Source organism: Pongo abelii, chromosome 23, assembly GCF_028885655.2.
Source record: "Pongo abelii isolate AG06213 chromosome 23, NHGRI_mPonAbe1-v2.0_pri, whole genome shotgun sequence".
Lineage (NCBI taxonomy): Eukaryota > Metazoa > Chordata > Mammalia > Primates > Hominidae > Pongo > Pongo abelii.
The window spans coordinates 44,244,769-44,269,451 of record NC_085929.1 but is presented as its reverse complement, the minus strand read 5'-3'; the positions used below and the strand labels follow the sequence as shown (position 1 = coordinate 44,269,451).

General features: G+C 53.1%; 1 protein-coding gene across 12 annotated transcripts in view; it reads right to left on the bottom strand.

The window, feature by feature from the left end:
• TRIOBP (TRIO and F-actin binding protein) overlaps positions 1–24,683 on the bottom strand; it is a 76,971-nt gene that overhangs the window by 37,774 nt on the left and 14,514 nt on the right. For all 12 annotated transcript variants that reach the window (XM_063723051.1, XM_054543412.2, XM_054543411.2 and 9 more), the window contains exons 5-9: positions 22,212–22,413; positions 19,692–19,860; positions 9,679–12,394; positions 2,769–2,883; positions 739–1,782 (exon numbers count right to left, since the gene is read on the bottom strand). In XM_063723051.1, the coding sequence (XP_063579121.1) occupies positions 739–1,782; positions 2,769–2,883; positions 9,679–12,394; positions 19,692–19,860; positions 22,212–22,413 (4,246 nt within the window). The remainder of the gene's footprint in view (positions 1–738; positions 1,783–2,768; positions 2,884–9,678; positions 12,395–19,691; positions 19,861–22,211; positions 22,414–24,683) is intronic.

Below are 24,683 nucleotides of genomic sequence, written 5' to 3'. Positions count from 1 at the left end.
GGGCTTCAAGGCAGCACCAAAGTACCAGTGAAGCAGGGGAAGGGTGAGCACCTACTGTGTGCCCGGCGCTGGGCCCACTTTGCACACAGCCCTCATTTAAGCAGCCTGTCTTGGCAGCTAGCTGAACCCAGTGAGCATTCATGCACCCTCTTCTCTGTGTCTGAGAGGAGCTGTAGGGGCCAGAGAGGGTAAGCGAGGCTGTCCTGGACTCAGGAACCTGAGTACACCAGGGGAAGGGGCATGACCACACTGGCTACAGTCCCAGGTGGGGTCAGGTGTGTGCCACCAGACACAACATAAACCAGGTATGGTGGAGCCAGGAGGGGAGCAGGCCCTGGCCAGAGCATCTTGCTTGAGGCCTCTGTGTGGTCTGCACTGAGCAGACCTGGGTTTCGCCCGTGCCCCACCAGCAAGTGGCTTCACTCTGCGCATCAGTTTCCTTATCTGTAAATAAATAGTGTATTTTTCACCTGGTTGCTAAGGAGACTAAATGGGAAAAGCACACATCAAACATTCAGATCAGGGCTTGGCCCATAAACGCTTAAAACTGTGTTGCTCATCATCATTGTTGGGCCAGTTTGGTGATTGGGATGGGTTGTGGTCAGCAGGGAGGCTGAGGTCTGAGCCTGGAGGGGGATGCAGGAGCTTAGGCTACTCAAAGGGGAGGCTTTTCCAAGGAGACTTGGCTGGGTGGGGCTGACTTTCTGGCTACCCTTGGGAGGGTGGAAACCTCCTTACCTGCAGCTCTGGCAAGCTGGGGCCCTCCGCAGCGCTCCTGCTCCCCAGGGGGCCCATCTGCTCCAGGCCTGCTAGAGTTGCAGTCGCTGGTCCTCTTGTCACTTTGATCTTTGGCCACTGGGTGGAGGTGCAGGCAGGGCTGGGCAGCTGGACCGGGCTCTGGGACTGCAGTGCAGGGCTCTGGCCATTGACTGGGGAGGCCTCGGCCCAGCCTTCTGGCTGGCTGTGTGACTCCTGCTCAGGGACATCCTTTGTGCCTGGGGGACCCAGCTCTGGCCCTAAAGCCCTGGCCGGGTCATCCCTGTGTCCAGCTGGGTCCTTGCGGGGCAGCCTGGCCTGCAGGAGCTCCAAGAGGCCCTCCCAGTCCAGGCTGGGGAGACGGGCCCAGGCCCCCTCTCCTGGTGCCCGGAGAAGGCCAAGCAGATCCCTCCAGTCAAGCTCGGGTCGCCTCTCAGAGCCATGCGGGTATGGACACGCTCCCTCTGCCCCCCAGCCCACAGCAGTGGGTGTCTCAGGGTGCCAGGATTGTGAGGACTCTGCGGGGCCTCCCCAGTTCTCAGGGGGGCTCGTGAGTGGGCTACTCTTCCCTAGTTCTCTGGGGAGCTCATGAGTGGGCTTCTCCTCCCAGGCCTCCGGCTGCCCCCAGCTCTCCCTGTACTCGCTGGGAGTGCCCTCCCATGCTCCTTCCGGGGCTTTGGCTGCCCCCAGGCTGGGCTCTCCACATCCCCGCCAGTCCCCAGGGCCCAGGCCTCCCTCCTGGCTGCTCCAGCTCCTCTCCAGGTGTCTATGAGGGCCCTGGGACCCTGGCGGTTCCTCCTGGCTCTGCCACGCCCCCAGAGGCTGTCTTGGGCCTGCTCGGCCACTCTCCAGAGGTCCCTGTGTCCCCAGCTCCCTCTCAGGGGTCCTGGCTGATGTCCTGGGGGGTGGCGGGGACCCCTGGAGCCGCCGGTCTCCCTCAGGTCTCTTCTCAGGACTCGGAGGGTGAGGGGGCTCTGCTTGGCTCCGCCGGGTCAGTTCTGCCTGTTTGGCAGGGAGCTTGGTCACCTGGGGATGAGGTGAGGGGGTGGGTGAGGCTCTCTCTCTGGGGACCTGGCTGCCGGCTCTGCCTTTCTTAGGCCCCCAGAGAGTCAAGGCTGTGTCCACACAGCAGCCTGAATCAAAGCAGGCCAAAAAGCACACAGGGTCCCTGCCCTACCCTTCGGGGGTCAGCTCCTCCCTTTCACCCGCTTTCCTCAGTTCCAGAAAAAGATCTGCAAAGACCTGCTCCTGTTCTTGACTTCTCACCCCTCTCAAAAGATACTGATTCCAACTTGGGGTATCAGGTGCCAGAACCTCCATCACCAATACCGCATTCCACTGAGGTGGGCCTAGCCCTCTGGGTTTGGTTAAAGATACAAATCACCCTGAAAGAGAGGGCCCTTAGAGCCAGATTCTTGCTTCAAGGCTTTCCCTGAAATCTGCTCAAGACAGCAGTATTGGCCACATGCCGTGGCTCATGCCTGTAATCCCAGCACCTTGGGAGGCCAAGGTGGGCGGATCACCTGAGGTCAGGAGTGATCAGCCTGGCCAACATGGTGAAACCCTGTCTCTACTAAAAGTACAAAAATTAGCTGGGTGTGGTGGCACACGCCTGTAATCCCAGCTATTTGGGAGGCTGCGGTAGGAGAATCTCTTGAACCTGGGAGGCAGAGGTTGCAGTGAGCCAATATTGCCCCACTGCACTCCAGCCTGGGAGACAGAGCAAGACTCCATCTCAAAAAAAAAAAAAAAAAAAAAGAGAGCAGTGCTTAGTAAAGGAAGGGGATAGCATGGGACAGGGGCTATCTTCAAAGGATTAATGTGGGGTCTTATGCATTTTGCCAAGAACTGCTGGCCCTTGGGGAGAGGGGAGAGCTGGATCCCCATGATTGGACTCCGACCCTTTCATAGAGGACCTTCCTGTCCAAGCCCCCTGCCTGGCTTCTAGCGGGAGGGAAGAGGCAGTGGCCGCCCCTTGGGGTGCGGGGCCCCAGACAGCTGGCAGTGCTCACCTGCCTGCTGGGGGCAGGGCTGGACTGTCTTCGGAGAAGTTGGCTCTGGCCTTGGCTGGGCTGCTGTGACCGTCCCTCGTCCTGGGCCTGGAAGGCCCCCGCTGCCTCGGACTTCCTATGAGCAAATGCAGCCACTCCTCTGAGGGACTGTCCCACTCCCAGCACCCCAGCCCCTCTGCTCCCACCTCCAACAGGAGGAGATATGGGACAGCCAGGGACCCACTGCAAGCTGGTTGAAGGGCCCTAAGTGAGGATGACTCTCAGGGCCTCAGTTTCCCCTTCTGAAAAATGGGGATGGTTAACACTGCTCTATTCTGCCTCATGAGGCTCTTGTGAATGTGACGAGAAAAGTGGGGAGTAGAGGCGGTTGGGTGGGGAGGGGGATCTGGCCCTGGCCATGGCCCTCTCCTGTCTCATCCAGCACTTCCTATGACCAACCACCACCCCACCAGCAGCCCACCCAGCCACCCCCAGACAAAGGTTAGATTGGTCTTTGCGGGAATTAAGATTTATTGAGTACCTACTGTGTACCAGGCACCGGGCACACATAATCATAATGACAAAGCATTTATGGAGCGCTTCTTATGTTCCAGGGGCCAAGCACTTGCATCATGATCACAGCCCACGAGGTGGGACGACAGAGCCAGACTGCTCTGTGCCCCCGTGTTCCATTCTTTCTGCCTTTTCCTGTCCATACTGTAAATTTTGGATTTCTTTTCCTTTTTCCCTCCCATCACTGTTAACCAACAGAATCCCAGCGCTTAGCCTTGAAAACTCCAGGCCATCCTAGCTGTTGGCAAAAGAGCTCTGAGCAAGATCAGAAGAAAGAAACATTCTCCCTGACAACTCCAGAGAGGCCAACATAAACTGTCCAAGCAAATGTCTTTTTTTTTTTTTTTTGAAATGGAGTCTCGCTCTGTCACCCAGGCTGGAGTGCAGTGGCGCAATCTCAGCTCACTGCAACTTCCGTCTCCCGGGTTCAAGTGATTCTCTGCCTTAACCTCCCAAGTAGCTGGGATTACAGGCATGAGCCACCACGCCTGGCCCTGGGCAAATGTCATTTCTAAGACACTGGGCTTCAGGCGTTGTTGACGCATCCAATGAAGATCATCTCTAACTTGTGTAAAAAGTCTAGTTCCAGTTAGTTGTCTCGCTTACTAACTGGGAGGCATGCCTGTTAATGTTTAACGTGGTATCTCTACGGACAGGTAGAAACACCAAACAGAACCTGCGCATATCTCTCCCTTCCTCTACCTAAGGGGTCACAACAAAAGACCCAACCGCTCCATGAATGTTTATTTTGGTTGGGTCTCAGTTAGCAAATGGAGCCGTGTCTTTGGTGGATGAACTGAACCAGGAAGAGAAGCCTGAAAAAGGCCACCCTGTGGTGGACCCAGAGTGAGGCAGCAAAAAGGGAAGTATGAGGAAACTCTGCTCAGGCCTCCATAGGCCCTGCTGTCTGTGGTGGGCCTGTGCCTAAGGAACCATGCTGGAACGACACCTTCAAAAGTATGGGATTGGGCAGGACGCAGTGGGTCACGCCTGTAATCCCAGAACTTTGAGAGGCTGAGGCAGGCGGATGGCTTGAGCTCAGGAGTTCAAGACCAGCCTGGACAACATAGTGAAACCCAGTCTCTAAAAATACAAAAATTAGCCCAGGCACGGTGGCTCATGCCTCTAATCCCAGCACTTTGGGAGGCTGAGGTGGGTGGATCACTTGAGGTCAGGAGTTTGAGACCAGCCTGGTCAACATAGTGAAACCCAATCTCTACTAAAAATAGAAAACTTAGCCAGGCGTGGTGGCACGTGCCTGTAATCCCAGCCACTCAGGAGGCTGAGGCAGGAGGATCGCTTGACCCCAGGAGGTGGAGGTTGCAGTGAGCCGAGATCGCGCCACTGCAGTGCAGCCTGGGCGACATAGTGAGACCCTGTCTCAAAAAAAAATATATATATATGGGGTTGGGAGGCCAGGTACAGTGTCTTTACACCTGTAATTCCAGCACTTGGGGAGGCTGGGGTCGGAGGATCACTTGAGTCGAGGAGTTTGAGACAGCCCTGGCAACAGAATGAGACCTTGTTCTAGGAAAAAAAAATTTTTAAATGAGCCGGGCATGGTGGTACATGGCTGTAGTCCCAGCTACTTGGGAGGCTGAGGTGGGAGGATCGCTTCAGCCTGGGAGGTTGAGGCTGCAGTGAGCCATGATCACGCCACTGCATTCCAGCCTGGGTGAAAGAGCAAGATCCTGTCTCAACAAAAAAGTATGGGGTTGGAGTTTTTTGTTGTTTCATGTCTTTTGCCAAGGTCATTAGAATCAGAGCCATAAAGCACAGTAATTTTACTTGTTAGCAGTTATTGGCAGCTGGTTCAGAGAGGAACCAAAGTTCCCTGGAGGAAGTGTTTCTGAGCTTGAGGGCTCGCTCCCTGGGCAGGCTGTTTGTAACCCCTTTTTTTTTTTTTTTTTTTTTTTGAGATGGAGTCTCGCTCTGTCACCCAGGCTGGAGTGCAGTGGTGCAATCTTAGCTCACTGCAACCTCTGCCTTCTGGTTTCAAGCGATTTTCCTGCCTCAGCCTCCTGAGCAGCTGGGATTACAGGTGTCCACCACCATGCCCAGCTAATTTTTATATTTTTAGTAGAGACGGGGTTTCACCATGTTGGCCAGGCTGGTCTCATTTCGAACTCCTGACCTCAGGTGATCCACCTGCCTCGACCTCCCAAAGTCTTGGCATTAGAGGCGTGAGCCACTGCACCCAGCCAATTTGTAATCGAATTTGAGGTGAGTGCGTTTCCTTACTCTGTGAGAGCTGAAGGCCTTAGAGTGAATTTTCCCCCGAACTGGGGTATAGGAGCGTCGATGAAGCAAGAGCCCAAACATGACCCAGTGGGCTGTTCCTCCCTAACGGGGAGGACAATAGTGGAAACATCCGGTGCAGGGAAGCAAGGCACTTGTGTGTTCTCTTCCGGATGGATGCATTTTCCATATGAACTCCAGCTTGCTTGATGAGCATTCCTCCTGAGAACTCGCCTTCCTTTTTTCCCCCGTGTAGAATTGAGAGAAAAGAGCGAGGGACTCAAGAAGATTCTGAAACCCCAACAGAGACCTGGCTTGTCCGATGCTGAAGCAACAGCGTCTCCTTGGGGCCACCTGTTCCCAAGGGTTGGTGTGGCCGCACCAAGCATGACAAAGGAAACATGTTTCCTTCGGAAGCTTAGATGGGCTCTTCGACCTCCAGAGAGAATTAAAGGAGCAAAGCCATCAAGTCTAGCAAATCCAGTGAAGGCGGGGTTTTGAATTCAAATGACCACAGAATCCTACATGACTCTAAGAGATGCTAAAGGCATCTAAGGAAAAAAAAATTAAGATCAAGCCAAAACTCCCAATGCTTTGATGTGATAACCCTGTAAGAAAAATTTTCCAGACTCGGGACAATGCTTGGACAGAGTAGATGCTCAATAAATACATATCGAGGAGGAAATAGGAGAAAATAAAAGCGCACTCCTACAGCCACCCGCTCATAAGCTCCAGTCTGTCCCTTACACACACACTACATAGTTTTAAAATTTTCCATATTCAGAGGATGAATGGTTTTCTACTTGGAAAAGGTGCCAGATAAGAGGAAAAAATTTAATTATTCAGTAAAATTATGAAAACTTCCCTAAATAAGCTATTTCAAAGAGAGTAGAATTAAATATATAGGAGTGATCATGTAAAAACAAATGGTTAATAAAAGTGTAAACATATTTCTCATTTCTACCAATATAAACACCTTATCTCTCTGAAATTATCCTGGAAAAAAGGAAAGAAAATTAATTAACTTTGGCTTAAAGACCTTAATGTCCCTGCTGAGTTATTAGTTAAGACAAAGTTCGGAAAATTGACGTTAGACCAGAAATAGTCATCATAAAAAGGTCAAAGAACTTCGGGAGGCCAAGGTGGGATCATTGCTCGAGGCTAGGAGTTTGAGACCAATCTGGGCAACAAAGTGAGACTCCATCTCTACAAAAAATAGAAAAATTAGCTGGGCATAGTGGTACACGACTGTAGTCCCAGCTACTGAGGAGGCTGAGGTGAGAGAATCGCTTGAGCCTGGCAGTTTGAGGCCGCAGTGAGCCATGATCATGCCACTGCACTCCTGCTGGGTGACAGAGCAAGACCCTGTTTCAAAAAAAAAAAGGTCAGGCCAGGCACGGTGGCTCACGCCTGTAATCCCAGCACTTTGGGAGGCCGAGGTGGGCAGATTGCCTGAGCTCAGGAGTTCAAGACCAGCCTGGGCAACAGGGTGAAACCCTGTCGCTACTAAAAATACAAAAAAATTAGCCGGATGTGGCGGTGTGCTCCTGTAGTCCCAGCTACTCAGCAGGCTGAGGCAGAAGAACTGCTTGAACCCGGAAGGCAGAGGTTGCAGTGAGCCAAGATTGCACCACTGTACTCCAGCCTGGGCGACAGAGCAAGACTCCATCTCCAAACAAACAAAAAAAAAGTTAAAGACACTGAAGACTTTCAGGGTGAAACTACTCCATGATGTTACAGTGGTGGATACTTGTCATTATACATTCATTCAAGCCTATAGGCTGTACATCACCAAGAGTGAACCCTAAACTTTGGGTGATTTGTCAGTGTAGGTTCATGGATTGTAACAAATGTATCACCCTACTGCCCAGTACAGTGGCTCACCAGCACTTTGAGAGGCCAAGAAAGGAGGATCCCTTGAGGCCAGGAGCTGGAAACAAGCATACCTGTCTAGTACAGGATATTGGTAGTGGGAGAGGCTGTGCATGGAACTCTGCACTTTCTGCTCAATTTTGCTGTGAACCTAAAACTGCTCTGGGTTTTTGTTTTTGTTTTTAAGGCCAAAGAAATAATTATACTAATGCTGGAGACCACACGGTTGTCATCTGGATATTAAATGATCAAGCTTACTGGAAAAGGAAATTTGAAGAACAAGAGATAAAGTTTCTTTTTTTTCTTTTTTTGAGATGGAGTTTCACTCTTGTTGCCCAGGCTGGAGCGCAATGACGCAATCTCAGCTCACTGCAAACTCCACCTCCCAAATTCAGGCGATACTGCTGCCTCAGCCTCCTGAGTAGCTGGGACTACAGGCGTGTGCCACTATGCCCGGCTAATTTTTTTTTTTTTTTTTTTTTGAGACGGAGTCTCGCTCTGTCGCCCAGGCTGGAGTGCAGTGGCACGATCTCGGCTCACTGCAAGCTCCGGTGCTGGGATTACAGGAGGGAGCCACTGCCCCCAGCCAAGATTGATAAGGTTTCTCATGCAGATTCAAATCCAGGAGAAAACTTTCCCAAGGAGCAGCAAAGAGGAATTTTAGATACAAAATATTCCATACCCTTTAGGGTGATGAAAATGTTCTAAAGTTAGATTGTGGCAATGGTTGGACAACTTGGTAAATATACTAAAAATTCGTTGAATTATATACACGGAAAGTTTTGAGACTTCCAGACTGCTTTTTGTTACTGTTGTTCTCCTGAACCTAACTAATGGAATTCTAGCTCTGATTCTTGAAAACTCGAGGGCTGGAACTTTTGGGGAAAGAAACCTCAGCGGGATCAGGAGGAAATGCTCCCCTTCCAGGGGGCCAGTGCTGCTGACCAAGGAGACTCAAAAGACACCTGGACTTCAGGTGTCCTAGGATGTTTGACTGCTAAAAATCCGTAATTCTGTGAGCTTTCTTTCTTAAAATAGGTAGCTCTGGCCATACATTTTTATTTTGTTTTATTTTTAGATGGAGTCTCGCTCTGTCGCCCAGGCTGGAGTGCAGTGGTATGATCTCGGCTCACTGCAAGCCCCGCCTCCCGGGTTCAAGCAATTCTCCTGCCTCAGCCTCCCGAGTTGCTGGGACTACAGGTGCCCGCCACCACGCCCAGCTAATTTTTTGTATTTTTAGTAGAGACGGGGTTTCACCGTGTTAGCCAGGCTGCTGTCGATCTCCTGACCTCGTGATCCGCCTGCCTCGGCCTCCCCAAGTGCTGGGATTACAGGCATGAGCCACCGTGCCCGGCCCTGGCCATACATTTTAAATTGACATAACTGTTTTCTGAAATGCATAGGGACCCATGAGTTTTCTTTGCCAAGGCAGGAAAAAATCATGGGTACTTTCTTCTTCTCCTTCATGCACGGAAGAAAAAAAAAAAAACCCGTGAGTCTGGATCAAAGGGTTTGAGAGTTCACTCTCATTTTGGCTGGGCGCGATGGCTCACTCCTGTAATCCTAGCACTTTGCGAGGCCGAGATGGGTGGATCACTTGAGGTCAGGAGTTCGAGACCAGCCTGGCCAATATGGCGAAACCCCGTCTCTACTAAAAATACAAAAAAATTAGCCGGGTGTGGTGGTGGGCCTCTGTAATCCCAGCTACTCGGGAGGCTGAGGCAGGACAATTGCTTGAACTCGGGAGGTGGAGGTTGCAGTGAGCCGAGATCGCACCATTGAGCTCCAGCCTGGGCAACAAGAGCAAAACTCCGCCTCAAAAAAAAAAAAAAAAAAACCGAAAAAGAAAAAATAAAAAGACAGTTCACCCTTATTTGAATGAATGTGCTCACGTTCCCCTCCATTACAGATGAGGAAACTGAGGCTCAGGTAGGTTAACTCACTATATCAGGTCACACGAGTTGACATGTGGCTTTGACCCAAGATTTGGACTCAGCCCTCCTGACTACAGTCTTTGCTGTTAACCACTGGGCTGTGCATGACGTCACTTAACCACACACACACACAAAACAGAAAACTCCTAATATGCGGAAACAGAGAAACCGAGCGATTTGCCCAAGGTCGCACAGCCGGTAAATGGCAAGCCAGAGGGATTTGAACACTTTCTTTTGGCACCCTAACCCTTCACCTGTCCTGCTGCCGAGCCTCCTCCCCAGCCCACCTGGCTGACCCCCCACCCCGGGCTCACCTGCGCTCTTGCCCGAAGAGGCGCTCCACCTCTGCGCGGCCAGGGCTGCGGGTGCGGCCCCCGCTGCTGCACTGCGCCTGGGGCCCTGGCTGTCTCTGGGCCAGCCTCCTGGGTGGGGGCAGGTCAGCCAGCACAGTGTACTCCTCCCGCTCCAAGTTGTGCCTGGTCTCCCCGGGAGGCGCTGAGCCCCGGGAGCCCCCGGAGCTGCCCGGCGAAGGTGAGGGTGCCAGAAACGCTAGGTCACTGGGTGGGTGGCGGGGTGGGGAGGAGGCTCGGGGTGCATCCCGGTGCCCGATGCACACTTGGGGGATCAGCAATGGGGAGCCATGCAGAGAGTCAGTGGAGGGGGCCAGGCTCTCCATACTAGTTCCAGGGGGGTCCTGGAAGAAGAGGGATGGCTCAGGAGCCTGGCGTGGTGGGGATGAGAAGGAGGGTGCATCCCGGTGCCCAATGCACACAGGGGTGGGGATGTGGGGGCACTCGTGCAGAGAGTCCATGGAAGGGACAAGGCTCTCTGTGCTGGCCCTGGGGAGGTCCTGGAATAAGAGGGAAGGCTCTGGGGCCTGGCGTGGTGGGGAGGAGGCCCGGGGTGCGTCTCGGTACCCAATACACACAGGTGCAGGGAGATGAAGGGGCTCGTGTTGGGGGGACTGACACTGATGCTCGGCATCTGATGTGTCTGGGAGGAAGGGGAAGGGGTCAAATTGGGTGTGGCGGGGGGGCGAGGACGCCCGGGGGGCATCTCGGTGTCCAATGCACACAGCAGGTGGTATATAGGGAGGCTCGTGCTGGGGCAATTCTCTCTCAGGGGCGCGGGGCTCTGGGAAGAAGGGGAAGGGGTCGTGCTGCAAATAGCGAGGGGGCGAAGAGGCTCGAGGGGCATCCCGGTGCCCAATGCACACAGCACATGGAGGCTGGGAGGGCTCAGGAGAGGTCAGGGGAGCCCCATAGGCAGCGGGGTACACAGGTGAGGAAGTCCGGGAGGTGCTCTGGTGGCCTGGGTTATGGGGGGAAGAGGTGGCCCGGGATGGCAAGTTGTACTGGGTGGGGCCAAAGGAGGACTGGGGTGGGTCATGCTGGGCTGGCCTGCTGGGAGAGGATGTCTGAGGCCTGTCACCTTGGGTTGGCCGGAGGGCAATGGATGCCCAGGGAACCTCACTTTGCTTGGAGCGAGATGGGGAAGAGGTTCGGGGACCATCACTCTGAGTTGGCCGGAGGGGAAACGAGGCCCAGGGGATGTCTTTGTTAGTACGATGGGGAGATGAATTCCTGGGATTGTTCCATTGAGTGGAGCGGTGGGGAGATGATGGTCTCAGATTCTCCTTTTGGGTGCAGCATTGAGATGAGGAGGTTCCAGGGTTGTCTCGTTGAAAGGAAAAGGACTGTGTGCGGTCCCGCTGTGTACTAGTGCGTCTGAGGTTATCCCGTTTGGTACAAGAGATTTTAGGGTTGTCTTGTTGGGTAGAAGATGATCTGGGGATGTTCTGTTGAATACAAGTTCTGGGGTTGTCCTGTTGGGTGGCTCTGATGGGAGAGGAGGCTCTGGGATTGTCCCGCTGGGCACAGGATGTTCTGGGGTTGTCCTGTTGGGTGGCTCTGATGGGAGAGGAGGCTTTGGGATTGTCCCGTCGGGCACAGGATGTTCTGGGGTTCTCTTGTTGGGTGGTTCTGTTAGGAGAGGAGGCTCTGGGATTGTCCCGTCTGGCACAGGATGTTCTGGGGCTGTCTCGTTGAGTGGTTCTGTTGGGAGAGGAGGCTCTGGGATTGTCCCGTCGGGCACAGGATGTTCTGGGGTTGTCCTGTTGGATGGTTCTGTTGGGAGAGGAGGCTCTGGGATTGTCCCGTCGGGCACAGGATGTTCTGGGGTTGTCCTGTTGGGTGGCTCTGTTGGGAGAGGAGGCTCTGGGATTGTCCCATCGGGCACAGGATGTTCTGGGGCTGCCTCGTTGGGTGGTTCTGTTGGGAGAGGAGGCTCTGGGATTGTCCCGTCGGGCATAGGATGTTCTGGGGCTGTCTTGTTGGGTGGTTCTGTTGGGAGAGGAGGCTCTGGGATTGTCCCGTCGGGCACAGGATGTTCTGGGGTTCTCTTGTTGGGTGGTTCTGTTAGGAGAGGAGGCTCTGGGATTGTCCTGCTGGGCACAGGATGTTCTGGGGCTGTCTTGTGTGGCTCTATTGGGAGAGGAGGTTCTGGAGGCTCTGGGATTGTCCCGCTGGGCACAGGATGGTCTGGAATTCTCTCGTTGAGTGGTTCTGTTGGGAGAGGAGGCTCTGGGATCGTCCTGCTGGACACAGGGTGTCCTGGGGTTTTCCCGTTGGGGAGTACAAGTAGGAAAAGAAGTTTGGGGGTTGTCCTGCTGGGTAGAAGAGGTTCTGGGGTTATCCTGTTGGGTGCTTCGTGAGGGAGAGGAAGCTCTGGGGGTGTTCCACTGTGTAGATGAGGCCCTGGGGGTGTCCTCTTGGGTGGATGAGGCCCTGGAGGTGTCCCTTTGGGTGATTCGGTGGGGAGAGGAGGCTCTGGGGGTTTCACGTGTAGAGGCAGCCTGAGCAGTGTCCCTTTGGGCAGGAGAAGCCTGAAACGTGGTGCTTCGAGGTCCGCTGTGTGGTGTCATGGAGGAAGCCTGGGTCAGTGTTGACCGGTGCCGCTCCAGGGAGAACTTGCTTTCTCCCCGGAGCCTTGCCCAGTGCTGTCCTGCGCTCCAGCCCCCACCACCGGTGTCTGGAGAGAGAAGAGAGGGGCTCAAGGTAAGGGGAGAGGTCCAGGCAGCTCTAATATTCTACCTTTCTTTGTCCCTTAGGACCAGTGATTAGGGCAGACCCCACACCCTCCTCTTACAGGTCTCACTGTCTGTACCAAGTGACTCCACCTCTCTGACCAAGGCTGATTAGACAAGCGCTTGGATGCCCCTCTCAAGCTGAGGTCAAGAATTTGAAATTGAGACCCTGACTCAGTCAAGAGATGGGTTCAAGAACTGGAAGGCCACAGGGTCTGGGGATCCACAGACAAGATAGAGAAGAAGCAAATTTGTGGAGAGAAGTGTTGACAATAGCCTGTGTGACCCCAGGGAGGGAGAGGTGGGCCCAGCGGCAGCCGCCTGACAATCTGCCCTTCCCAGTTCTATTTCCTTCAATCAGAATCCAAGGAATTCCCCCCCTTTCTTGGTTTTTTGTTTGTTTGTTTGTTTTGTTTTGTTTTGTTTTTGAGTCAGAGTCTCTCTCTGTCGCCCAGGCTGGAATGCAGTGGCACCATCTCGGCTCATGGCAACCTCCGCCTCCCAGGTTCAAGCCATTCTCCTGCCTCAGCCTACTGAGTAGCTGGGATTATAGGTACGCGCCACCATGCCCGGCTAATTTTTGTATTTTTAGTAGAGACGGCATTTCACCATGTTGGCCAGGCTGGTCTCGAATTCCTGACCTCAGGTGATCTGCTCACCTTGGCCTCCCAAAGTGCTGGGATTACAGGCGTGAGCCACCGTGCCTGGCCTTTTTTTTTTTGAGACAGAGTCTCGTTCTGTCACCCAGGCTAGAGTGCAATGACGCAATCTCGGCTCACTGCAATCTATGCCTCCTGGGTTCAAATGATTCTCTTGCCTCAGCCTCCCAAGTAGCTGGGATTACAGGCATGCACCACCATGCCCAGCTCATTTTTGTATTTTTAGCAGAGACAGGTTCTAATGAGCCTGTTTCATGTGCGACAGCTCTAGAAAGCCCCTGTTTTTCGTATCCAAATGTTCCTACCCTGAGGCTTCTCCCAGGGCTGCCATGAGGATGGGAAAGGTGCAGGGATGGACAACCTTTTATAAACTGGTAGCTGGGAGTTTGCCAGAAATGCAGAATCTCAGGTCCCAGCCCAGATGCACTGCTTCTGAATCTGCATTTAACAAAACTGTCTGGTGATTTGTACACCTTATAGTTTCAGAAGTGCTGGCCTAAAGGATTAATGTAACTGTCCTCAGTAGTGACCCTCTTTGCAACTCCTAGCCTCATGACAGAGTTGCCATGACCTTGGTGTGTCACCCTCCACTCTGCTCAATCCCTCAGTCAGTGAGCAGGTGTTGAGCACCCCTATGTACACGTCCCTTGGCTACTGCTTTAGGTGAAGAGTAAAGGGTATCATGGCCTCATCTTAAAGAAGCCACAACTGTGGGTGTGGTGGCTCACACCTGTAATCCCAGCACTTTGGGAGGCCAAGGTGGGAGGATCACTTGAGCTCAGGAGTTCTAGACCAGCCAAGGCAACATGGCGAGACCCTGTCTCTACTACAAGTTTTTTAAAACTTAGCAGGGCCTGGTGGTACGTGCCTGTAGTCTCAGCTACCTAGGAGGCTGAGGCCGGAGGATTGCCTGAGCCCAGGAGGCGGAAGTTGCAGTGAGTCAAGATTGTGCCATTGCCCTCCAGCATGGGCAACAGAGCAAGACATTGTCTTAAAACAACAAACGAAACAAAAAAGTAACCACAGTCGCCTTCATGCAGATCCCCTCTCTTCATGCCTTCTTAAGATCCCCTGTCCTCTCCCTTTGCAGCCACTGCCCCGTCCAGCCTCTCTGGGCTGGTGTTGGTGAAGTCTGAGTTCCCAGCACCTAGCAGAGAATTCAAAATTTGCAAGGTTGCCAGGCACGGTGGCTCACACCTGTAATGCTAACACTTTGGGAGGCCGAGGCGGGTGGATCATCTGAGGTCAGGAGTTTGAGACCAGCCTGGCCAACATGGTGAAACTGGTCTCTACTAAAAATACAAAAATTAGCTGAATGCGGCCGGGAGCAGTGGCTCACGCCTGTAATCCCAGCACTTTGGGAGGCCGAGGCGGGCGGATCACAAGGTCAGGAGATCGAGACCAGCCCGGCTAACACGGTGAAACCCCGTCTCTACTAAAAATACAAAAAAAAAAAAAATAGCCGGGCGTGGTGGCGGGCACCTGTAGTCCCAGCTACTCGGGAGGCTGAGTCAGGAGAATGGCGTGAACCTGGAGGGCAGAGCTTGCAGTGAGCTGAGATCGCGCCACTGCACTCCAGCCTGGGCAACAGAGTGAGACTCTGTCTCAAAAAAAAAAAAAAATTAGCCGGATGCAGTAGTGCATGCCTGTAATCCTGGCTACTAGGGAGGCTGAGGCTGGAGAATTGCTTGAACCCGGAAGGTGGAGGTTGCAGTGAACCGAGATCTGGCCACTGCACTCCAGCCTGGGTGACAGCGCGAGACTCTGTCTCAGAAAACAAAAAACAAAAAACAAAAAACAAAAAATTTGCTGGTGGCTGATGTCCCACGGCCATTCTAAAATACGTTTCATGCCTGGTAGTGGCTCACACCTGTAATTCCAACATTTCGGGAGGCTGAGGCAGGAGGATTGCTTGAGCCCAGGAGTTGGAGACCAGCCTGGGCAACATAGTGAGCCCCCATCTCTACGAAAAATAAAATAAATACACTCCATATTTACCTGATTCTCTCATCTACACCCACTTCCTACTCCAAGCCACCATTAGTTCTCTCCTGGATGGTTGCAGTAGCCCCCAAGCCTGTGCACTCTCGGGCCAATGTCATCATTCATCCAGGGAGACTTTTTCTAAAGTCAAAGATGAGCAGATCGCTGTGCCCCCAGCCTTCAGGGGAAACTGGAAGAGATGGGAAAGCTGTCACAGATTGGAGGAGACGGAGGAGATGAGGAGGGGGACTAAAGGCAATGTGGGATCCTGGAATGGATCCAGGAACAGAAAAAGGACATTAGTAGAAAAACTGGTGAATCCCATCAAGTCTGTAGCTTAGTTAGTGTTATTGTAGCAGTGGGACGGGCGCGGTTGCTCACGCCTATAATCCCAGCACTTTGGGAGGCCGAGGCAGGCGGATCACCTGAGATCGGGAGTTCGAGACCCGCCTGACCAACATGGAGAAACCCCGTCTCTACTAAAAATACAAAATTAGCCAGGCGTGGTGGCACATGCCTGTAATCCCAGCTACTTGGGAGCCTGAGGCAGGAGAATGGCTTGAACCTGGGAGGCGGAGGTTGCAGTGAGTCAATACTGTGCCATTGTACTCCAGCCTGGGGAACAAGAGTGAAAGTCCATCTCAAAAAAAAAAAAAAAAAAAAAGGAAAAAAAAAAAGAAATTAGTGAAACAATGAGTGCAGTGTGGGGCCTGAGGTGTGATAAACGCAGTGGATGGCTGGGTTGTATAAATTGGCAGGTTCAGGGGAGAAATCAAGGCCCAAGCTGTGGACTCCGGAGTCATGGTTTTTCCCAGACAGTACTGAAAGCCAAGCAGCTAAGTGTGCAGGGAGAGGACAGAAGGGGCCCAGGACTGGGATCTGGGGCATCCGATATTTAAAAGTGAAGCAGAGGAGGCGGCCTCAGCAAAGGAGAGCGAGGTGGAGTGTCCAGTGAGGAAGGAGGTAGACCAGGAGTGAGGGGTCGGGGAGCCCAAAGTGATTCTGTGCAAGACATTTATTTAGCACGAGGCCTGGAACATCAGAAAAGAGGGTCACTGCTGTAATGCTACTGCTGTTCTCATTGCTGCCTCATCTATTCAGCCATGATTGACTTGTGGGCAGTAAGTAAACGTCTGCTGAGTGCCTGAGTGAACATTGCCCCTCAGTTGAAGATGCCACATCTCCATCCCCTGCTTCCCTGATCATCTGAATCCTCAAAACCTCTTCCTCAGGGCTCGCAAATCCCACACAGCACAGCCAGCGCTGGGCGCATCCGCTCCCCAGCCACCTGCTGTCAGCAAAGGGCACACAATCTATGCAGACACCCAGGCCAGAAGCTGTGACTGCGTATCCTCCTGTCCTGAGTACCATGAAGTCTGCTTCCTAAACCTCTCTCCTTCTCTGTCCCCTCCTCACCCCACAACCATGGCCCTTATTTATTTATTTATTTATTTATTAATTTAAGATGGAGTCTTATTCTGTTGCCCAGGCCGGAGTGCAGTGGGGTGATCTCAGCTCACTGCAACCTCCGCCTCCCAAGTTCAAGCGATCCTCCTGCCTCAGCATCCCGAGTAACTGGGACTACAGGCGCGTCCCGGATCCCATCAAGCTCAACATGGTGAAACTCTGTCTCTACTAAAAATACAAAAAGTCAGCTGGGCGTGGTGGCAGGCACCTGTAATCCCAGCTACTCAGGAGGCTGAGGCAGGAGAATCGCTTGAACCCAGGAGGCGGAGGTTGCAATGAGCCAAGATCGCACCACTGCACTCCAGCCTGGGGGACAGAGCAAGACTCCATCTCAAAAAAAAAAAAAAAATGCCCCAGTTGTCCCAGTAATGCCTGTCACAGCTCTGTCTCCTCCTGTCCCAGATCCCAATGGGCTCACACATGGCATTTCACGTCCTCGTCCTGTTAGTCCCTTTTAATCAAGGACAGTCCCCTAGCCGCTTTTTGTCCTATGAGGAGCCCAGTCATTTTGCAGAATGTCTTTCAGTTCGGGTTTGTCTGATGTTTCACTGGGGTTAGGTGTAGGCAATGCATTTTCAGCAGGACGATTTAGAAGGGAAGGGATTCTGTGCTCACCCCAGCATCCCCTCCTCCGACCCCATGCATCATATCAGGGGGCATCTGATGTTGGTTTGCCCCACTCTGGGGATGCTGAGCAGCCACTTGGTGAAGGTGGTATCTTCCCGCTCTCCCCAGCCTAAGGGTGCCTTATCTCTCAGTAATCGATGCAGAATCTGAGGGGTGATACTGAGAGGTGACAGCGTGCTGGCCTCACAGCCCTCGCTCGCTCTCGGTGCCTCCTCTGCCTGGGCTCCCACTTTGGCGGCACTTGAGGAGCCCTTCAGCCCGCCGCTGCACTGTGGGAGCCCCTTCCTGGGCTGTCCGAGGCCGGAGCTGGCTCCCTCAGCTTGCGGGGAGGTGTGGAGGGAGAGGCGCGAGCGGGAACCAGGGCTGCACACGGCGCTTGCGAGCCAGCTGGAGTTCCGGGTGGGCGTGGGCTTGGCGGGCCCACCGGTGCTGCGCTGGATTTCTCGCCGGGCCTTAGCTGCCTTCCCGCGGGGCAGGGCTCAGGATCTGCAGCCCGCCATGCCTGAGCCTCCCCCCTCCTCCGTGGGCTCCTGTGCAGCCCGAGCCTCCCCGACGAGCGCTGCCCCTGCTCCACGGCGCCCAGTCCCATCGACTACCCAAGGCCTGAGGAGTGTGGGCGCACGGGGCGGGACTGGCAGGCAGCTCCACCTGCAGCCCCAGAGCGAGATCCACTGGGTGAAGCCAGCTGGGCTCCTGAGTCTAGTGGGAACTTGGAGAACATTTATGTCTAGCTAAGGGATTGTAAATACACCAATCAGCACTCTGTCTGTAGCTCAAGGTTTGTAAACACGCCAATCAGCACCCTGTGTCTAGCTCAGGGTTTGTGAATGCACCAACCGACACTCTGTATCTAGCTACTCTGGTAGGGACTTGGAGAACCTTTGTGTGGACACTCTGTATCTAGCTAATCTAGTGGGGACGTGGAGAACCTTTGTGTCTGGCTCAGGGATTGTAAATGCACCAATCAGCACCCTGTAAAAATACACCACTCACTCTCTGTAAAATGGACCAATCAGCAGGATGTGGGTGGGGCCAGATAAGAGAATAAAAGCAGGCTGCCCGAACCAGCAGTGGCAACCCGCTGGGGTCCCCTTCCACACTGTGGAAGCTTTGTTCTTTGGCTGTTTGCAATAAATCTTGCTGCTGCTCACTCTTTGGGTCCACACTGCCTTTGTGAGCTCTAACACTCACGGCGAAGGTCTGCAGCTTCACTCCTCAAGCGGTCGAGACCATGAACCCACCGGGAGGAATGAGCAACTCCAGAGGCACTGCCTTAAGAGCTGTAACAATCACTGCGAAGGTCTGCAGCGTCACTCCTGAGCCAACGAGATCACGAACCCACCAGAAGGAAGAAACTCCATCCAAACACATCCGAACTTCAGAAGGAACAAACTCCAGACATGCCGCCTTTAAGAACTGTAACACCGCGAGGGTCCGCGGCTTCATTCTTGAAGTCAGTGAGACCAAGAACCCACCAATTCCGGACACGATACTTTGAGACCATGACTATCCTGTTTCCTGACAACTTATCACCCTAGGGATTTTGCATCCGCCAGTGATTCATGCCAGAACCAGTTATTGCTGCAGTGCCTGCAACAGTCTCTTAACGGTTTCTCATCCTTCAGCCCCTCCCTGCTCCAATTCATCTTTGCACCTTTGACCTAGGGAACTTCCTGAGGCACAGGTTTAATTACATGACTTTCCTCCTCAAAAACCTTCGGTGGCTCCCTACTATTTAGAGAAGAAAGTCCAAACTCCTTGGCTAAGGTCAGGCATAGTGGCTCACTCCTGTAATCCCCAGCCAGGAATTTGAGACAAGCCCGGCCAACATGGTGAAACCCCATCTCTACTAAAAATACAAAAATTAGCCAGGCGTGGTGTTGCATGCCTGTAATCCCAGCTACTAGGGAGGCTGAGGCAGGAGAATCGCTTGAACCCAGGAGGTGGAGGTTGCAGTGAGCCAAGATGGTACCACTGCCCTCCAGCCTGGGAAACAGTGTGAGACTCTATCTCAAAATAATAATAATAGGTCAGGCGTGCCTGTAATCACGCCTGTAATCCAGCACTTTAGGAGGGCGAGATGGGCAGATCACTGAAGTTTGGGAGTTTGAGATCAGCTGGGCCAACATGGTGAAACCCCATGTCTACTAAAAATACAAAAATTAGCTGGGCATGGTGGCAGGAGCCTGTAATCTCAGCTACTTGGGAGGCTGGGGCAGGAGAACCACTTGAACTGAGGAGACAAAGGTTGCAGGGAGCCGGGATCACGCCACTGCACTCTAGCCTGGGCAACAGAGCAAGACTCCATCCCAAATAATAATAATAATAATAAAGTGGGTAGCATGACTCATTGTGGCTGCTCCATCATGACATGCAAACTGTTACTATTATTAACAACTCAGGCCACCAAAGTAAGCCGTGCCCAGAGTCCAAAATGGCCAGTGAGATGGCTATCTGGGGGGCCCCAGGCCATCACCATGGGAACCAACCTGGCAGAAGGACTCACCCTCCTTTTTCTGGCCTGCAGCATCTCCTCCCACAGGGGACCTGGTGAGGAGAGACGGAGCCCTTTGGGAGCTGTCAGCTCTTGGCCTCTCCCGAGGCCTCCTCAGGATCATCACTGCGAGCTCGTCCCAGCTGGGGGCCTCCTCCTGCCTCTCAACAGTGTCCCAGTCCTGCCAGAGAAGGGGAGGACAAAGTATGTTTGTGGGAGAAGAAAGGCTGCAGGACATATACTCCCCAAATGAGAAGGGGAGAAGGAAGGGAAGGGAATTAACATTAAAAAGCACTTCCCTGGCCGGGCGCAGTGGCTCACGCCTGCAATCCCAGCACTTTGGGAGGCCGAGGCGGGTGGATCATGAGGTCAGGAGATGGAGACCATCCTGGCAAACACGGTGAAATCCCATCTCTACTAAAAAATACAAAAAATTAACTGGGTGTGGTGGCGGGCACCTGTAGTCCCAGCTACTTGGGAAGCTGAGGCAGGAGAATGGTGTGAACCTGGGAGGTGGAGCTTGCAGTGAGTGGAGATCATGCCACTGCACTCCAGCCTGGGTGACAGAGCGAGACTCCATCTCAAAAAACAAAAACAAAAACAAAAACAAAGCACTTCCCTGCCGGGCGCGGTGGCTCACGCCTGTAATCCTAACACTTTGGGAGGCCGAGGCAGGTGGATCACCTGAGGTCAGGAGTTCGAAACCAGCCTGGCCAACATGGTGAAATCCCATCTCTATTAAAAATACAAAAACTAGCCAGGCATGGTGGTGGGCGCCTGTAATCCCAGATACTTGAGAGGCTGAGGCAGGCGAATCGCTTGAACCTGGGAGACAGGTTGCAGTGAGCTGAGATCGTGGCACTGCACTCCAGCCCAGGTGACAGAGCAAGACTCCATCTCAAAAATAAATAAAATTAAATAAAAAATGAAAAGCACTTCCTAAACTGTCAAGTTCTGTCCCTGAGAGGTGACAGTGAGTGGTGCCACACCTTCTGTGGTGTAGACTGCGCTCCATGGACTCAGTAAAAAGCACTTCCAGCCTGGGCAACACAGTGAGACCCTGTCTCTACAAAATTTAAAAAAATAATAATAATAACTAGGCATGGTTGTGCATACCTATAGTCCCAGCTACTCAGGAGGCTGAGGTGGGGGGATCACTTGAGCCCAGGAAGTCAAGGCTGTAGTGAGCCATGTTCTCGTCATTGCACTCCAGTCTGGGCGACGGAGCAAGACCCTGTCTCAATCAATCAAGTTTTTTTTTTTTCTATTTAAGACGGAGTTTTGCTCTTGTTGCCCAGGCTGGAGTGCAATGGTGCAATCTAAGCTCACCGCAACCTCCCAGGTTCAAGCGATTCTCCTGTCTCAGCCTCCCAAGTAGCTGGGATTACAGGTGTCCACCACCACACCCTGCTAATTTTTGTATTTTTAGTAGAGACGAGTTTCACCATGTTGGCCAGGCTGGTCTCAAACTCCTGATTTCAGGTGATCCGCCCACCTTGGCCTCCCAAAGTGCTGGGATTACAGGCGTGACCCACCGCACCCAGTCTTCAATCAATCAATTAAATTAAAAGCACGTGCTGTTTGCCTGGCACTGTGCTGGGCTCTATCAGGTGCTAAGTGCTAAGTCGCTCATCTTCAATGGACCTAGGAGGCATGTATGTCCATTGAAGCCAAGAGCTTTGCCCAGAGTCCCAGAGTGCCGCATCTGGGACTGTGTGAGATACCCCCAGGGGCCAGAGAGAAGTGAGTTCAAATCCTAGCCCCACTACTTCCCAGATGTGTGGCCTCCACTAAGTTGCTCCCCCCTCTGAGCCTCAGCCCCATATGGGGCGATTGAAATCTCCACCTCCGAGGGTGTGGTGAGTCTCCCCTGAGCCCACACCCGCCAAGCCCTTAGCATGGAGCTGGCCATGAAGTGTGCGAGGCTGGGTTGTTTTATTCTGAGTCTTATCACCACCCCCCCCCGTCATTTTCCTTTTGGGGGGTTTCCTGGCACAAGCCTGTCTCTCCTGCTCTGCGGCAGCCCCTCAAAATGCAAATGCTGAAGGAAAGACTGCTGGCTCTTCTCTTTTCGTGGTTAAATGACCCCTGCAGCCTGCTCCCTTTCCTCTGTCTCTTGGAAATCTATTCCAGGGCTGGCCGTGGGGCTCAGCACTGTGTGGCGAGGGCAGGGCCCTGGGGCTCTGTGCCACTCTTGCTCTAGACACCACACCCAACACCCCAGCCCTCTGGGATCTGAGAGTGTGTGGCAGCCCGAGCCTGCTGGTGATTCACCCAGAGCTCCTGTCGGCTGAAACTCCTTTCCCCGTCTTTTCACAGCCAGACCCCAGCCGCCCTGGGCCAGCCTGTGCAGAAATCCCCACCCTCCAGGAGTTCGCCAGGGTGGCCCGAGCTGCCAGCTAATGGTCCAGAGGACCTCGCTGGATTCCCTGGTGTGAGGCTCAGCCCTGGCCAGGAGGTTTAGGCAGGACCCAGGGCTGCAGATGGAGGTGTGAGCCACTCTTGTCCCCCCATCTCCCACTCCTGGCTCACCACAGAGGACGAGTTGCTGGTATCATCAGGGGTGGCGGAGTCAGGGCTGGAGGTGGGGTCAGAGCCAGGGTTCTTGTTGCAGCTGCCACACAGGGAAGTGGTCAGGCCCTCCAGATAGGGCACTGCCTCAAGCTCCCGGCTCCTGCTTCTGGGGGCAGCTGTGGGACCCTCTTCCGGGAGCCCTGCTGAGGGGGATGGGCCCCTGGGAGAGGAGACAGACCCAAAAAGTAAGGGGGTGGTTAGGAGTATCCCCCACCCCACCCAGGCATACGTACTCACTCACACAGGGAGCCTGGGGCCCACATGCTGGTGTGGGAAAGGGAGCCAATGGTGAGGGCTGCCTCTGTGTCAGGGTTTTTATATGGGTTGCCTCATTGAGCTAAAACAGCATCCCTTTTTTTTTGTAATCTTATTATTTATTTATTTTGAGACAGTGTCTTGCTCTGTCACCCAGGCTGGAGTGCAGTGGCGCCATCTTGGCTCACTGCAATCTCTGCCTCCCGGGTTCACGCCATTCTCCTGCCTCAGCCTCCCCAGTAGGTGGGACTACAGGCGCCCGCCACCACGCCCGGCTAATTTTTTGTATTTTTTAGTAGAGATGGGGTTTCACCATGTTAGCCAGGATGGTCTCAATTTCCTGACCTCGTGATCCGCCCGCCTTGGACTCCCAAAGTGCTGGGATTACAGGCGTGAGCCACCGCGCCCAGCAACAGCACCCTTTAAAGTAAGTATAATAATTCCCATTTTAGGCCGGGCGCAGTGGCTCACACCTGAAATCCTAGCACTTTGGGAGGTCAAGGCAGGCGGATCACCTGAGGTCAGTAGTCCGAGACTAGCCTGTCCAACATGGTGAAACCCCGTCTCTACTAAAAATACAAAAATTAGATGGGCATGGTGGTGGCACACGCCTGTAATCCCAGCTACTCAGGAGGCTGAGGCAAGATAATCGCTTGAAGCCAGGAGGCGGAGGTTGCAGTGAGCCAAGATCGTGCCATTGCACTCTGGCCTGGGTGACAGTGCGAGACTCTATCTCAAAAATAAATAAATACAAATACAAAACTTAGTCAGGTGTGGTGGCGTATGCCTGGAATCCCAGCTACTCGGGAGGCTGAGGTTGCAGTGAGCCAACATCGTGCCATTGCACTCCAGCCTGGGTGATAGAGCAAGATTCCATCTCAAAATAATAATAATAATAATAATTCCCATTTCACAGAGGAAGACACTGAGGCTCAGAGAGGTCCAGAGACTGGCCAAGGTCACCGAGATAGGAAAGGGCAGAGCTGTGTTATGAACCAAAACTATTGCCCCAGCCCCAACTTTGAGTCTTAGTCTTAGTCTACTGACCCCAAGTTCAGTAAGTCTAAGAAGACAGACTCATGCTTGGCTAATGAGGATGTGAGAGGCAGCACGGCTCCACAGGCATTGACAGGTTCACCAGCCCAGATGCTGAGGGAGGGAGCTGCAGAGAAGGCTCTGCTTTAAAAGAAGTCACAGGCTCAAGAAGGCTTAGTGCTGGCAGTATCCCCAAAGAGTGACCCACAGACTGGCCTACACGATGATAATAAGTGATGGCCATAAAAAAGAGCTCTGTAGTCAAATGACATACTTCCCTACTTCCCTTACCCAAAAGCCACGATGCACACAGGCAAGCTAAAAGCTCTGACAAGTCCTGCAGGAAAGCTATTCAACTTCATTTATCCCAGACTTTCTGAAACATACTTGATAACAAAGCTGTCTTTGTTTTTTTTCGTTTTTTTGTGTGTTTTTTTTTTGTTTGTTTTTCGTTTTTTGAGACGGAGTCTCACTGTGTCACCCAGGCTGGAGTGTAATGGCACGATCTCAACTCACTGCAACCTCTGCCTCCCGGGTTCAAGTGGTTCTCCTGCCTCAGCCTCCTGAGCAGCTGGGATTATAGGCACCTGCCACCATGCCTGGCTAATTTTTGTATATTTAGTAGAGACAGAGTTTCGCCATGTTGGTCAGGCTGGTCTCGACATCCTGACCTCAAGTGATCCGCCCACCTTGGCCTCCCAAAGTGCTGGGATTACAGGCATGAGCCACTGCACCCAGCCTGTTTTTTTGTTTCTTTGTTTGTTTGTTTGTTTTAATATGCCTACCTGTGAGGAGCACATGAATGATCCGAGCACAATGCTGATTTGATTCAATCCCTCTTATTTTATAGACAGGGAAACTGAGACACAGAAAGACAGAGTAACTTGCTCAATACCCATCAGGGATGGATCTGAAGCTGGGACCCAGGTTTCTAGACTCTCAGACCATGGCCTCCCAAGGTACCATGACCTTAAAGGGGGACTGCCACTCAGGCCTGAGGGTGGAAGGAACCCCAGAGCCTGGAGCAGTGCACACCCAGGTAGGTGGGTGACAGCAGGTGCCCCTGGGTGCAGGGACTATTTAATCTTTTAAAGCTGTGCAAAGGGAACGAGGAAATGTGAGTAGGCTGTGGCCATGCCC